The 15,531-nt window shown below is 43.9% G+C and overlaps 1 protein-coding gene across 1 annotated transcript in view; it reads left to right on the plus strand.

The window, feature by feature from the left end:
- The window catches only part of PHLPP1 (PH domain and leucine rich repeat protein phosphatase 1), a 280,055-nt gene that overhangs the window by 99,062 nt on the left and 165,462 nt on the right, over positions 1 to 15,531 (plus strand). The window contains exon 2 of the mRNA XM_052660391.1: positions 9,635 to 9,831. Within this exon, the coding sequence (XP_052516351.1) occupies positions 9,635 to 9,831 (197 nt within the window). The remainder of the gene's footprint in view (positions 1 to 9,634; positions 9,832 to 15,531) is intronic.

Genomic DNA, 15,531 nt, shown 5'->3' on the forward strand with positions numbered 1-15,531 from the left:
CTTGGTAACAGCCAAATTTGCAGTAATTTCTATGATGTTCAGTGGTCTCCTAGTTAAAGCAGGTGTTTCCACTGCTATATCTGTTCCTAAAACTTCTCATGTTTTCCAGAGTTGAAAATTAAGTGGGTTTATGGGAAAATAGAACTCAAGAGAGGTAGGACTTTAAGTCCAAGCATCTTTATAACCAAAATACTAACAGAAATAATAATGGATACCTCAGGAGATAACCTGGACAGTCTAGACTGGTCTCTTACTGTGTCTGGAAGTTGAGTTACCTTCAGTTTAGTTCAGCTGTGTCCAACTCTTTGTGATCCCATGAATCGCAGCACGCCAGGCCTCCCTGTCCATCACCAACTCCCGGAGTTCACTCAAACTCACATCCATCGAGTCAGTGATGCCATCCAGCCATCTCATCCTTACCTTAGTGAAACTGAAGTCGCTCAGTTGTGTCTGACTCTCTGTGATCCCATGGACTGTGGCCTACCAGGCTCCTTTGTCCATGGGATTTTCCAGGCAATAGTCCTGGATTAGATTGCCATTTCCTTCTCCAGGGGATCTTCCCAACCCAGGGATTGAACCCGGGTCTCTCACGTTGTAGACAGACACTTTACCGTCTGAGCCACCAGGGAAGTCCGATCCTTACCTTAGGGAATATTTAAAAAAAAAAAAAGGCACAATAACATAAGAGTAGAAATGTTGGCTTGTGGGCATTGAGACTGAATTTGCTGTGGGCTTTTCCCTCTGTTTTTGAAAGTTATAATTCCACTCCCAGTGTTCAGGATCCCCTTGCCTACCGTAAATCCTTGTGGACGAATGCTGTTCGTGCCATGCTGACTTCATTCCCCTCTGTGGGAGCTGTCGTCTGGTTGCTAAGTCACGTCTGATTGATTGTGACCCCGTGGACTGTAGCCTGCCAGTCCAAGCTTCTCTGTCCATGGGATTTCCAGGCAAGAACGCTGGAGTGGGCTGCCAGGGGATCTTCCCAACCCAGGGATCGAACCCACGTCTCTAGTGTCTCCTGCATGGGCAGGTGTATTTTCACCAGAGTGCCTCCTAGGAAGCCAATATGTGACTTAATTAGTATTAATGAAACATATTGTGGCAGAACAGACTGTTGGGCTTCCCAGCTGGCTCTAGTGGTAAAGAGCCCGCTGGCCCAGGCAGGAGACATAGGAGATGTGGGTTCCATCCCTGGGTCAGGAAGGCCCCCTGGAGGAGGAAATGGCAGCCCACTCCAGTGTTCTTGCCTGGAGAACCCCACGGGCAGAGGAGCCTGGTGGGCTGCAGTCCATGAGGAAGCAGAGTCGGACACGACTGAAAGCAGTGTTGCGCTGGTGAGACTGTGGCTCGTTTTCTTTAAGTACTTCTCTTCAAATCATGTTTGTTTATTTATTTAACAGAATTCCCTACTGGACTCACCTGGTGGTCCAGAGGTTGGGAATCCGTTTGCTGATGCAGGGGACACGAGTTGGACCCCTGGTCTGGGAAGATCCCGCATGCTGGGGAGGGGCTGTGCCCTGAGCCCGAGCTCCTGAGCCCATGCTCCGCAGCACACGGAGCCCCCACACTGCAGCTGCAGAGCAGCCCCTGCTCACAGCAGCCGAGTCCCCATATTTGTGACAGTGCAGAGAGTTATTCTTTTTACATTTGTTTTTCAAAGGTAGTATAATGATACCCCACCTAACCAGAAGTGACCCATTTGGAAGCCCAGACTACTTAGATTAATACTTTCAAATACGGAAGTCAAGGAGGGTGGACCTCTGAGTGAAGGAAAAGACTTAGCCCAAAGTTTAGTCCTTTACTTTGAAGAAGGGCAGAAAGCTAGCTTTCAGCCTTTTGTTTTAGGATTGTAAAGTAAGGTGATAAATTACAAGTTCTTTATATACTCTGTTGGAAAAGAAGAGCCAAAGAACTATGGTAATGCTGGAGCTCGGAGGTGTTTTTAGACAAGAGCAGATAGCTCTTCTAGTCCATTGGTCCCACAGGATTCTCTGAATTTCTGAATATAGTAATATATGGAGAATCCACACCTTCAAGAAAATATGTTAAACATACTTGTATAATCTGTGAAAGTGAATGGTAGGTGTTTGAGAGAGTTAAATTTAACTATATGGCCCTTTGTTCCAGACTACATGGAGTAACAGAGACTGCATTTACTCTTTAACGTAAAAGAAAGAAACCACTAAAAACCAGGTGAAATATATGAATCAGCTTTCAGACTCTGAGCATCAGGCCGCAAAGGACGCAAAACCCCACGACACACGCACCTTGAGAGAAGCAAAACGGATGGAAACAGGCCTCCAAAGATGCCCTCTTACTGACGGTGGGAGAGTGGTCAGGCTTCAGTTGCAGGGAGGAGGAACCCAGGCAGAACCTGGTACTGACCCTGCGTTCAGGAGACAGCTAGGAGTCCACTGAGGCTACACAGTTTGAGTATAAAGAGTGAGGTGCTGGAGGGAAAAGAGCCACTCAGTCCTGGAGATGTGCGGGGAGTCGTCACTGAACCTTCAGCTTCGTGCTGACCCATCGTGTGTGAGGAAGAAACTGTGAGGCTGGGGCTGAAAACCACCGTGGAAGAGCAGGGGGCTGAAGCCCGACGCTCGCCCGGGGCCAGGCCCAGAGAGAGCCGTACCGTTCAGAAGGATTGCTGGCTAATACTGTCATTAGAAATCCTGACTTAAGATGACTCAGGTCTAATATGGCAAATCCCAGAAAGCAAGCCTTGTAAGAGGCAAAGTGTTTTCAACTAACTTAATTGTATCCTAGAACAAAACTCCATCATATTCATAAAGATACAAGAATATCCTGTTTTCAACAAGATAAAATTCATAATGACTAGCTTACAAACGAAGTGACCAGGTGTGCAAAGAAGCAGGAAAATATGACCCATAAGAGAAAACAATAAAGCTGACACAGAAATGAGACAGATGATAGAATTAGTTGACAGGTACATTTAAGCAGCCATTGTGATTGTGTTTCATATATTCATGAAGATAAAGCAGAATTAGGAGTGACATAGAAGATGTATCCATATCTTTCATGTGTTTGTATGTGTATATAAGTATGTGTGCCCACATATACCCAAATCGAACTTAGAGGTGAAAAGTACACTGGATAGAATTAACAGGAGATTAAACACTGCCAAAGAAAAGATTAGTGAACCTGAAGCCACAGCTTGCCAGAACTTGTGGAATGCAGTTAAAGCAGTACTTAGACAGAAGTTCATAGCATGTAAATGTGTATATTAAGAAAAGGAAAAATGACCTCAGCTTCCACATTCAGAAAACAGAAAAAAGGAAAAATTAATCCTAAAATTAGTAACAGAAACAAGAATCATAAGAACAGAAATAAATGAAACCATCAACAGAAAAACAATAGAGAATGAAACCAAAACCTGTTTTTTTGTGATGTTTGATAAAATTGGTAATGTAATCAGACTAATAAAAGTTTATGGCTCCTAAACTATGGAAGTAAAAACAAAAATAAACAAATGGGGCCTAATAAATCACAAAAGCTTTTGCACAGTGAAGGAAACCAGAAACAAAGCAAAATGGCAACCTGCAGAACGGGAGAAGATATTTGCAAACACTGGACTGAAAGGGATTAATTTCCAAAATTCACACACAGCTTATACAACTCAGTATGGGCAGAAGACCTAAATAGACATTTCTCCAAAGAAGATATACAGATAGCCAGCAGGCACATGAGACAGTGCTGAGCATCAATAATTGTTAGAAAAGTGCAAATCAAAACTGCAGTGAAGTATCACCTCCCTCCGGTCAGAATGGCCATCATCAGAAGTTCCACAAGTAGTAAATGCTGGAAAGGTTGTGGGAAAAAAGGAACTCTCCTGCACTGTTGATGGGAATGTAAATTGGTGGAACCACTAAGGAGAATAGTATGGCGGTTCTTTAAAACACTAAAAATAGCATTACCATGGGATCCTGCAATCCCACTCCTGGGCATATATCCAGACAAAACCATAATTTGAAAAGATACGTTCACCCCAGTGTTCATTGCAGAACTGTTTACGATAGCCAAGACAAGTAAGCAACCCAAACGTCCATCAACGGATGAACAAAGAAGATGTGGTGTATATATGTGTGCATTTACCGATGGAGTATTACTCAGCCATAAAAAGAGTGAGCTAATGCCGTTTGCAGTCACCTGGGTGGACCTAAAGATTATCAGACTAAAAAAGTAAGCCAGGCAGAGAAGGACAAAATCATAGGATAATGCTTATGTGATATCTTAAAACAAATACAAATGAACTTATTTACAGAAGAGGAAAAAAAAGTCATGTTACCAATATCAGGGATGAGAGAGGTGATAATTACAAATTTTTATTAATATTAAAAGTATAATAAACTATTGTGGACAACTTTATGTCAACTATATGAAAAATGAAATGAGCAAGCCTTTAAAAGGTCAGACTACCAACGTTAACTCAAGAATAGCTAGATAATGGAATAACATAGTCCAAACTCTAGTATAAAGTTGAAATTGAAATTAAAAACCGGCTCCCTGCAAAAAAGCAAAAAACAAAGACCAGAAAAAATAAGACGCCAGGTCCAGAAGACTACACTGAGAAGCCTGATCACCATCGTGGTGGTCAGTGTGCTCGTGTTTTAGCTCATTTATAGGCGTGTTCATGTCACATCTTATCAAACTGCCATCTGCCAAGTGATCAGAGAGGAAAAGGATGTTTTAAATCTTTGCGCCGTAGTCAGGTTTCTCTCTCAGCTTGAGACACTTGTTCTCGCTGCCCATCTTTCCTCTCAGATCATGCAAGAGATGCCTTAAATCTGTAGGATATTTCTAAAGGAGGAGTTGTAAGAATGGATCCAGCTTTAAATGGATGGACTTTGGTTCCTTGTGTGATGTGAATATTTATTAGAGCATAAGACAATTTGAATGCCTGTGATTTGAGAAGTTTCAGAATTGACAGAGCTACAATAATTTCTTGCGTCATAGAATAAGGAAGTCTGACGCAAAGGGCTGTGCCCCGGGCTGACTGCCGAGCTGTCAGTTACTCGCTCCGCTCCGGGTTCCCCAGGGCCCGGGTGACACACAGCCTTGTTCTGAGGGCGTGCCTGAGCTGGGGGCACCTGGCAGGGGAGAGCAGCCAGCAAGGACATTTAAATCCAGAGCAGACGAGAGGGGTTTGATTCAGACTGGGATATTAGGGCTTCCCTGGGAGACACTAACCTTGTTAGCTTCCAGGACTGTTCAGGCCCCTGGGGGATTTTTCTAAGGGGGGAGGTAAAAGCCCGTCCTGTTGATATCCCATGCTTTTCTCTTATGGCACCGCTTCCAGCCTTGGTCCTCTCTATCGGGGACTTTCTAGTCCTCTCTGTTTGCTCTGGGGCTTGTTTTAGGACCTTTGTGGAGCTGGAGAATTGAGGGACTGCTCCTCATGTACCGCTGTTGTCTTTTTCTTCAGTGTAATTACTCACAGGTCTATATACACGTGGCAGGTTAAGGAGTGTTCTTGCATCCACACTCAGATGTGGCTCAACAAAATGCCTGCTTCTTTGTATTCGTGTGTGTGTGGTGTGTAAGTATTTACAACAGATCCCTTGTTAGAGAATGTTAGTGTATTACACTCATGGAAATCGGATTTGGGAAATCCGGTGGCCCGGTGTCTCTCATTTGTGGCCTTCCACAGGCCTCTCCATCTCTTCTGAGTCTCTGCTTCTGTCCCCCTTCCCTGAGGAGGAGACTGTGCTGTGGAAAGCGGCACTGACTGGGAACTGGGGCGTCTTTCTGTCTGAGGCTCAGTGGACTTAGCAGATCAGGGCAAGTGGGTGGCTGTGGGCAGATCCTTCGCTGGCAGGCTCTGTTGAGTCGCATCTAGTCTGAAGTCTCCTGGGCTTCCTATCCCATTGTGGGAACGTCAGCGTTGGGTAGACAGGCAACTCAGTGGAGCTCTCCACAGAGGATGCTACCTGTGTAGTTGTTTATTAGGCCAGACTTCAAAAAGCTGAACCCCTTTTAGACTTCATTCTCGCCCAATGCCAGGAAATTCATGTCATGTACAGTATGTATTTTATAAAGCACTCTGATATACTGGGAGAAAGAGGAAGTGAAATTCAAATCTGCTGGTTTTGTTATTTGCAAACATTTCTGCCCAAAGGTATGTATTCAGTTCAGTCGCTCAGTTGTGTCTGACTCTTTGCGACCCCATGGACTGCAGCACGCTAGGCTTCCCTGTCCATCACTAACTCCCGGATCTTACTTGAACTCATGTCCATCGAGTCGGTGATGCCATCCAACCATCTCACCCTCTGTTATCCCCTTCTCCTCCTGCCTTCAATCTTTCCCAGCATCAAGGTCTTTTCCAGAGTCAGTTCTTTGCATCAGGTGGCCAGAGTATTCGAGCTTCAGCATCAGTCCTTCCAATGAACACTCAGGACTGATTTCCTTTAGATTGGACTGGTTGGATGTCCTTGCAGTCCAAGGGACTTTCAAGAGAATTCTCCAATACCACAGTTCAAAAGCATCAATTCTTTGGTGCTCAGCTTTCTTTATAGTCCAACTCTCACATCCATACATGACCACTGGAAAAACCATGGCCTTGACTAGAAGGACCTTTGTTGGCAAAGTAATGTCTCTGGTTTTGAATATGCTATCTAGGTTGGTCATAACTTTTCTTCCAAGGAGTAAGCATCTTTTAATTTCATGGCTGCAGTCACCATCTGCAGTGATTTTTGAGCCCCCTAAACTAAAATCTGTCACTGTTTCCATTGTTTCGCCATCTATTTGCCGTGAAGTGATGGGACCAGATGCCATGGTCTTTGTTTTCTGCATGTTGAGTTTTAAGTCAAGTTTCTCACTCTCCTCTTTCCCTTTCATCAAGAGGCTCTTTAGTTCCGCTTCACTTTCTGCCATAAGGGTGGTGTCATCTGCATATCTGAGGTTATTGATATTTCTCCTGGCAATCTTGATTCCAGCTTGTGTTTCTTCCAGCCCAGCGTTTCTCATGATGTACTCTGCATAGAAGTTAAATAAGCAGGGTGACAATATACAGCTTTGACGTACTCCTTTTCCTATTTGGAACCAGTCTGTTTTCCATGTCCAGTTCTAACGGTTGGTTTCTTGACCTGCATACAGATATCTCAGGAGGCAGGTCACGTGGTCTGGTATGCCCATCTCTTTCAGAATTTTCCACAGTTTATTGTGATCCACACAGTCAGAGGCTTTGGCATAGTCAGTAAAGCAGAAGTGGATGTTTTTCTGGAACTCCCTTGCTTTTTCGATGATCCGATGGATGCTGGCAATTTGATCTCTGGTTCCTCTGCCTCTTCTAAAACCAGCTTGAACATCAGGAAGTTCACAGTTCACATAGTGTTGAAGCCTGGCTTGGAGAATTTTGAGCATTACTTTACTAGCATGTGAGATGAGTGCAATTGTGCGGTAGTTGGAGCATTCTTTGGCATTGCCTTTCTTTGGGATTGGAATGAAAACTGACCTTTTCCAGTCCTGTGGCCACTGCTGAGTTTTCCAAATTTGCTGGCATATTGAGTGCAGTGCTTTCACAGCATCATCTTTCAGGATTTGAAATAGCTCAACTGGAATTCCATCACCTCCACTAGCTTTGTTCATAGTGATGCTTCCTAAGGCCCACTTGACTTCACATTCCAGGTTGTCTGGCTCTAGGTGAGTGATCGCACCATCATGATTATCTTGGTCACGAAGATCTTTTTTGTACAGTTTTTCTGTATATTCTTGCCCCCTCTTCTTAATATCTTCTGTTAGGTCCATACCATTTCTGTCCTTTATTGAGTCCATCTTTGCATGAAATGTTCCCTTGGTATCTCTAATTTTCTTGAAGAGATTTCTAGTCTTGCCCATTATATTATTTTCCTCTATTTCTTTGCATTGATCACTGAGGAAGACTTTCTTATCTCTCCTTGCTATTCTTTGGAACTCTGCAGTCGATGGGTATATCTTTTCCTTTTCTCCTTTGCCTCTTTTCACAGCTATTTTTAAGGCCTCCTCAGACAACCATTTTGCCTTTTTGCATTTCTTTTTCTTGGGGATGGTCTTGATCCCTGCCTCCTGTACAGTGTCAGGAACCTCCGTCCATAGTTCTTCAGGGACTCTATCAGATCTAATCCTTTGAATCTATTTGTCATTTCCACTGTATAATCGTAACAGATTTGATTTAGGTCATATCTGAATGGCCTGGTGATTTTCGCTACTGTCTTCAATTTAAGTCTGAATGTGGCAATAAGGAGTTCATGATCTGAGCCACAGTCAGCTCCTGATCTTGTTTTTGCTGACTGTAAAGAACTTCTCCATCTTTGGCTGCAAAGGATATAATCAATCTGATTTCAGTGTTGACCATCTGGTGATGTCCATGTGTAGAGTCTTCTCTTGTGTTGTTGGAAGAGGGTGTTTGCTATGACCAGTGCGTTCTCTTGGCGAAACTCTGTTAGCCTTTGCCCTGCTTCATTCTGTATCCAAGGCAAAGTTGCCTGTTACTCCAGGTGTGTATTGGGAGGGGGTCAGACAGCTGTTGGATTTTCTTGAGACCTATCTTTGGTATTGCTGCTCTTCCTTTTTCCTTCTCCAGTAGATGTTTGACATCTACCAAAACCACTTGGCATTTACGTTAGTTTTAATATTCATAAGAATACAGTTTCTGTTGAATCTGTTTCTTCTGCTAGCCCTTGGCAACTACAGCAAACTTCCAAATAAATAAGACATTCCTGGCTTGGGACCTGTTCAGGGGCACGTGCCCCCATCAGTTTGTTTGTGAGCGTGGACTTCAGCTCTCTTTGATAAATAGTCAGTGTCTAGTACTGAGAAGTATTTCCCTTCTCATTTATACGACTCCGTCACTTAGGAGTCCAGTGATTTTCCCGTTCCGTTGATGGGCCTTGTCTGAGTGTTGTTCTTCCAAGTTCACTGCCCCTGGGAAATGAGACTCCTCAGCTCTGCCTCGGTTCTCTGTCTTCATCTCAGTGCATCTTTGTCCGTCTCCCTCCCTGATTTGCAGGCACAGCAGCACACCATCGTTCTTAGACTGGCATTAATTATCTTTGAAGGCTTAGCTATGTTTATAGAGTAGTATTTTCTTACTAGAAAAGTCATTCATTTTTAATCTCCTCAATACTCAATGTACATTGAATATCTGTAGGAGAAAGAATATCAGGGTAATCGCATTAAAACTGATTAGTTTCATTAAATGCCAGCTCTTGAATGTTATCTTTCTACATCAGCCTATATAATATTTTCTTCTTAGTGAACTTAAATTAAGTCTCTGATTCGTTAAAATCTTGAAGTCATTCCTTTTTTAAATGTAAAGTGAAATTGTGAAGGGAAGAGCAGAAAACAAAACTTGGGTTTACAGCGGACGAGTTAAAATGGCTTTTTCCCTAGGGTTTTAAGCGAAAAGTTCTTCTTCACTTACATTAAAAAGAACACGTGGGGTAGATAGAGTAGTTCTTACTATGGTGGTATTACTGCTGGTTTCAGATTCTCTTAATTGTGAATTAGAGCCTCAGTCACCATTTAGATGGTTTTAGTATAGTTATTCTCCGTTGTCCAGGTAATTTATCTGCTCTGCTGATGAGTAGCAAAACACCCGTTTCTTTAAGACTAAACTGTTTGCTTGTGCTTGTTGTAGGCAAACCTCACAGTACCGGTAGCTCTGAGCGGATTCAGCTCTCAGGAATGTACAATGTCCGCAAAGGCAAGATGCACTTGCCGGTGAACCGATGGACCAGACGCCAAGTCATCCTGTGTGGGACCTGCCTGATCGTGTCATCTGTGAAAGACAGCGTGGCCGGAAAGATGCACGTGCTGCCACTCATTGGCGGCAAAGTAAGTGGGACCCAAACCAGACACCGACAGGCTTTCCAGCCTCCTTAGGAGCTCTGCTGTGAACCGTCCCTGTAGTGGGGCTGGCTGGTTTTTGCCTCATCGTTCCCGTCGTGCCTCTGCAGTGGGCATTTTGGGTTGGTGGAGTTTTGGAATATGTCATTGCCGTTGACTCGCATGAGGCCTTGGCGCCGTTTGCTTCGTCCGTGTCTGTATTTTGGGGCCTCCCTCTTGGCTCAGGCTGTAAAGGATCTGCTGGCAGTGCCGGAGACCCAGGCGCAGTTTCCGGGTCGGGAAGGTCCCCTGGGGAAGGGAATGACTGCCCACTGCAGTGTTGCTGCCTGGAGAATTCCATGGACAGAGGAGCCTGGCGGGCTACAGTCCATGGGGTCACAGAGCTGGACACACTGAGCGACTGACACTTTGACTTTTTCACTCACTTTCTCATGCCTCACAGTTACGAGCCTGAAAACAGAGCACCTGGAATTTCACTATTATATTTCAGACTACTGGTAATTAATTATTTATGAGAGAATATCTTTTGATATTGTGATAACATATTTTGTAGTGTAGTTTAGTGATTCCCAGGTCCATGACTTTAGATCATTCAGGCGTGCTTATTGAAGGTTAGACTCTTAAGCAGGAATCTCTGATTCTGCTTTGCCTTACCTCTCTACTTGTGTTTTGTGACCAGTGAGGTTAGCATGCTTAGTTTATCACTATAGCTAGTCATGACTTTTGAACCTGAAATGCGTCTCATTTCAGAGAAAGCCCATGATGCAGCTGATAGATACTCCCAGCGTACTGACTGCTTTCCTTTGGACATGTTAGCTATTTTATTTCTATCATTTACAAAATAGGAAGAAAGAGGTTGCGTCGGAAGATATTCTATTCTTGTCTTTGCCAGATTTATTTATAAACCGCAAGCATTGGTAGGGGTATCATTACCATAATTATATGTCAGTATTTCCTGATTCTTAAATGATATGACAACCTGTTAATAAAGGGAAAGGCAAATTTGGATGAAAAAACAGGTTTTTGGAAATCAGGGCCATATTAAGAATTGTTTTCTTGGGCTTCTGTGGTGACTGACTGGTAAAGAATCTGGCTGCCAGTGCAGTCCCAGGTCCAGGGAGATCCCCCGTGCCAGTGCAGTTCCAGGTCCGGAGGGTCCCCCGTGCCACAGAGCAGCTAGGGCCGGGAGCCTGCGCTCTAGAGTCGCAACCGCTGAAGCCGGCACGCTCAGAGCCTGCTCCCCACGAGAGGCGCCAGGCGAGGGGAAGCCTGGACGCTGCAGCGAGAAGCAGCCCCCGCTCTCCACACAGCGGCCGACGCCCGGCTCAGCCGAAAATGAAAATAAATAAATGAGTGATTGTTTTTAAAGCATTAAAAGTTTTTTTTTCGTTACCATTTTCCCCCTGAGCAGGCATGGGAAAGGAGGCAGGACATGGAGATTAAAAAGAGAGGAATATAAACTAAATATAAAGTAATTTACTTTGTTAAAGTACTTTTTTTTAATTGGCAAATGTTTGATTTGTCGATTGCAGGGATTAGAAATCAAGAGGGAAAGAAAAGACCAGATGTGTGCAGTAGCGCGTGGTGTTCTGCTCACCTGCTGGTGGCAGCTCCATCCACGAGTTCCAGTTGTTGTTTCCGAATGTGTGAACAGCCCGTGTCAATATCCCCCCCTACTATCATCTGCTCTAGTCTCAATTCTAATACTTGATTGTTAAAAAATGGATTTGGCTAGTCTGTGAGGTATGTTTAGGGCTGTTTGATTTGTCTAGTTTGAAACTTTGGCTTCTTAACTTCTGTCTGAGCACTGAATTAGTGGCAATTTACTACTGAAGATCTTGGTCTTTGGATGGATGAATTACTGAAACTCAGTCGTTATTGCTTCCATAACTCATCATGGAAAACGCGTGTTTACCGTTTGCTGCCCCGACAGGTCAGCAGTCTGTTTCTTGCTCCTCCATGATGTTGGGCATTTGCAGAGGCTACTTTAATATGACTATTTATTAAATACCCTCTATAGGGAAGCCACTTTGCTTGGCATCCCAGAAATACCAAGATGGGTAAGTCACCATCTCTGCCTTTGAGGAGCTTGTAATTACTATCTGGAAGTGAAGGATGGACCACAGATGTGCTCCACAGAGCTGCAAGAACAGTGTGCGAGGGGGTGGAAGGGGAGATTCCCTCTTGTGGGGTGAATCAATCAGGGGCCTGTGATGGAGGAGGCGGCAGTTACGGTGGAACGCGAAGAGCGGAAAGTCTGTTGCCGCCTCAGGAGGATGGTCAGAAAGACGACTGTGCTCTGAGAAGCAGCCACAGGAAGGCAGTGGTGCCGGGAAGGTCAGAGGATCCGGTTGTAATCAGCATCTTCATTCAGAGCTAGAGACTGGTTCCCTTTCCCAGGCCTCTTATTGGATGCACTTCTACCGCTGAGTGAATTGAAAGTTAATAGCTTCTGTTTCTCGCAGACAAACCTTGTAAAACCTGTTTTGTGCTAGTCTTTAAAATAATGGAGTATGTTGAAAAATTGAGTCTTTTAAAACCTGTTAACCAAGTTAGGAAAAAAAACTTCACTCTTTGCAGTCTGAGTTTTCTTTAATCTTTGTTCCTTTTCTCATTGGGCTCTGTTGTTAAGAAACTGAGAGAGAATGGAAGTTTTTGTTTTATTTAATTTATATAAGAGTTCGAAATGGGGTGTGAGATGGATGGGTCCTAACCCAGCTGTAACTGCTGTAATAGTGAAACTTGATATAATACTCGAGCATGATCATTAGTTTGCATTTTCAAATGTAGAATTCAAATATGAAGTTTATTAAAGCTTCGTTGTTGAAAAACATTTAATAAATTTTGTTCACTGTGCAATTATTGTATTTAATTTCTCCTTTAAAGTTTAACATAAAATTTAGATAAGTTATTTAAACTAATCCTTGAGGTATTATTTGTCCAGTCACAAAGCATAATAAGTTGCGTGACTGTGACTTACTACTCAGTTTAGAAATCGCAACAGTATCAGTGCCAGTGTTTCTGCCGGAGTTCCCCTTTTACCTGTCACATTACCTCCTCCTAACCTAGAGAAGCCCACTGTCCTAGGATAGGTGTTCGTTATTCTCTTACTTTTTCGAAATAAACTTCATCACATGACTTTGCTTTGACCTTATAAAGCTGGGGTCACCCCGTTTGTAGTTTCCTGTGGTTGGATTTTTCACCCAGTGCCGCGCCTCACAGTAAGAGTCCTTGTTGCCTGCTGTCGGTCGTCTTCATTTCTCTGCGTCACCCTCTGTAAGTGTTCCAGGCTTCCAGAATTTCTCAAGCTGTTCTCCTGTTGGCGGATGTTTGGGTTGCTTCTAGTTTGGTATGGAAAACTCTCCTGAGATGGTCTTACTTTGATATGCCTCCTGGTATACAAGCAGGTTTCTAGAGCAGCGGTTCTGAACTCTTGCTGCTGTGCCTGAAGGGACATTTGGTAACAGGTACAAGCGTTTTGATTGTCAAATCGATGGATACTCTGTTGATACAAGCTGAGTTATGCTGTGGTAACAAAACGCCCAGATCTCAATGCCCAACAGCTACTTCTCACTCACATTGTTTGTCCAGTGTGGGATGGCGGAGATTTCTTCTTTCAAATGCTTATGTAGGGACTCAGCCTGATGGAGGCCCTGTCTCTTACCGTGTTGTAACATGTGGCTTCCTTCGCTGCTTAGGCAGGGGAAGAGGCACCTGTAGAGTCATTCGCTGGCTCTTGTTGGGGAAGTGGCACACAGAGCTTCTGCCCCTGGCTTACTGACCAGAACTAGCCCCATGAGTCCACCTGAATTGCCAAGACTCTGGGAAAAATAGATGGTGTGCTTGGTTAATACTAGTATCTTTTGCTGCAAGGGGACGCTATTGGCATTTAAAGTGCAGGGACTCAGAGTAAAATGTCACACAGAAGTACTAAACAGTTTTGCACAGTGTACACAAAAACTCTTCAACCCAAAATTCTGTGATGCCTGCCTTGAGAAATACTGCTCTTAAGAATGCAGCTGCTGGGCTGTAGGGCTCATAGGCACGCTTACTCTTACAAGGTGATACCCAGTTGATTTCCAAGGTTGTTGCACCATTTCATACTCACATTGGTGTACAAGTGTTCCTGTTTCTCTCTGTTGTCACCAAACTTTATTAAGGTGTGACTGATACACAACAGTACATTTTGATAACAAAAACATGCTCCTTTGTACCCTCCTGTCCTGCTTTTCTGTTCACTCCTGCTGCTGCGAAGTCGCTTCAGTCGTGTCCGACTCTGTGGGACCCCATAGACGGCAGCCCACCAGGCTCCCCCATCCCTGGGATTCTCCAGGCAAGAAGAACACTGGAGTGGGTTGCCATTTCCTTTTCCAATGCATGAAAGTGAAAAGTGAAAGTGAAGTCACTCAGTCATGTCCAACTCTTAGCAACCCCATGGACTGCAGCCCACCAGGCTCCTCCATCCATGGGATTTTCCAGGCAAGGGTACTGGGGTGGGGTGCCATTACCTTCTCCATCTGCTCACTCGTACCCATTCCCAAAAAACAGACTGATTTCTCTCAATACAGATTAGTTTAAATAGCATTTTTAAAAAATTATATTTTCTTCACGACCCAGATAATCATGATGATGTGATCACTAATCTAGAGCCAGACATCTTGGAATGTGAAGTCAAGTGGGCCTTAGAAAGCATCACTACGAACAAAGCTAGTGGAGGTGATGGAATTCCAGTTGAGCTGTTTCAAATCTTGAAAGATGACACTGTGAAAGTGCTGCACTCAATATGCCAGCAAGTTTGGAAAACTCAGCAGTGGCCACAGGACTGGAAAAGGTCAGTTTTCATTCCAATCCCAAAGAAAGGCAATGCCAAAGAATGCTCAAACTACCGCACAATTGCACTCACCTCACATGCTAGTAAATTCATGCTCAGAATTCTCCAAGCCAGACTTCAGCAATACATGAACTGTGAACTCCCTGATGTTCAAGCTGGTTTTAGAAAAGGCAGAGGAACCAGAGATCAAATTGCCAACATCTGCTGGATCATGGAAAAGGCAAGAGAGTTCCAGAAAACATCTATTTCTGCTTTATTGACTATGCCAAAGCCTTTGACTGTGTGGATCACAATAAACTGTGGCAAATTCTGAAAGAGATGGGAATACCAGTATGCAGGTCAGGAAGCAACAGTTAGAACTGGACATGGAACAACAGACTGGTTCCAAATAGGAAAAGGAGTACGTCAAAGCTGTATATTGTCACCCTGCTTATTTAACTTCTATGCAGAGTACATCATGAGAAATGCTGGGCTGAAAGAAACACAAGCTGGAATCAAGATTGCCGGGAGAAATATCAATAACCTCAGATATGCAGATGACACCACCCTTATGGCAGAAAGTGAAGACGAGCTAAAAAGCCTCTTGATGAAAGTGAAAGAGGAAAGTGAAAAAGTTGGCTTAAAGCTCAACATTCAGAAAATGAAGATCATGGCATCCGGTCCCATCACTTCTTGGGAAATAGATGGGGAAACAATGGAAACAGTGTCAGACTTTCTTTTTTTGGGCTCCAAAATCACTGCAGATGGTGACTGCAGCCATGAAATTAAAAGACGCTTACTCCTTGGAAGAAAAGTTATGACCAACCTAGATAGTATATTCAAAAGCGGAGACATTACTTTGCCGACTAAGGTCCGTC

The sequence above is a fragment of the Budorcas taxicolor genome, chromosome 22 (genome assembly GCF_023091745.1).
Source record: "Budorcas taxicolor isolate Tak-1 chromosome 22, Takin1.1, whole genome shotgun sequence".
Taxonomy (NCBI): domain Eukaryota; kingdom Metazoa; phylum Chordata; class Mammalia; order Artiodactyla; family Bovidae; genus Budorcas; species Budorcas taxicolor.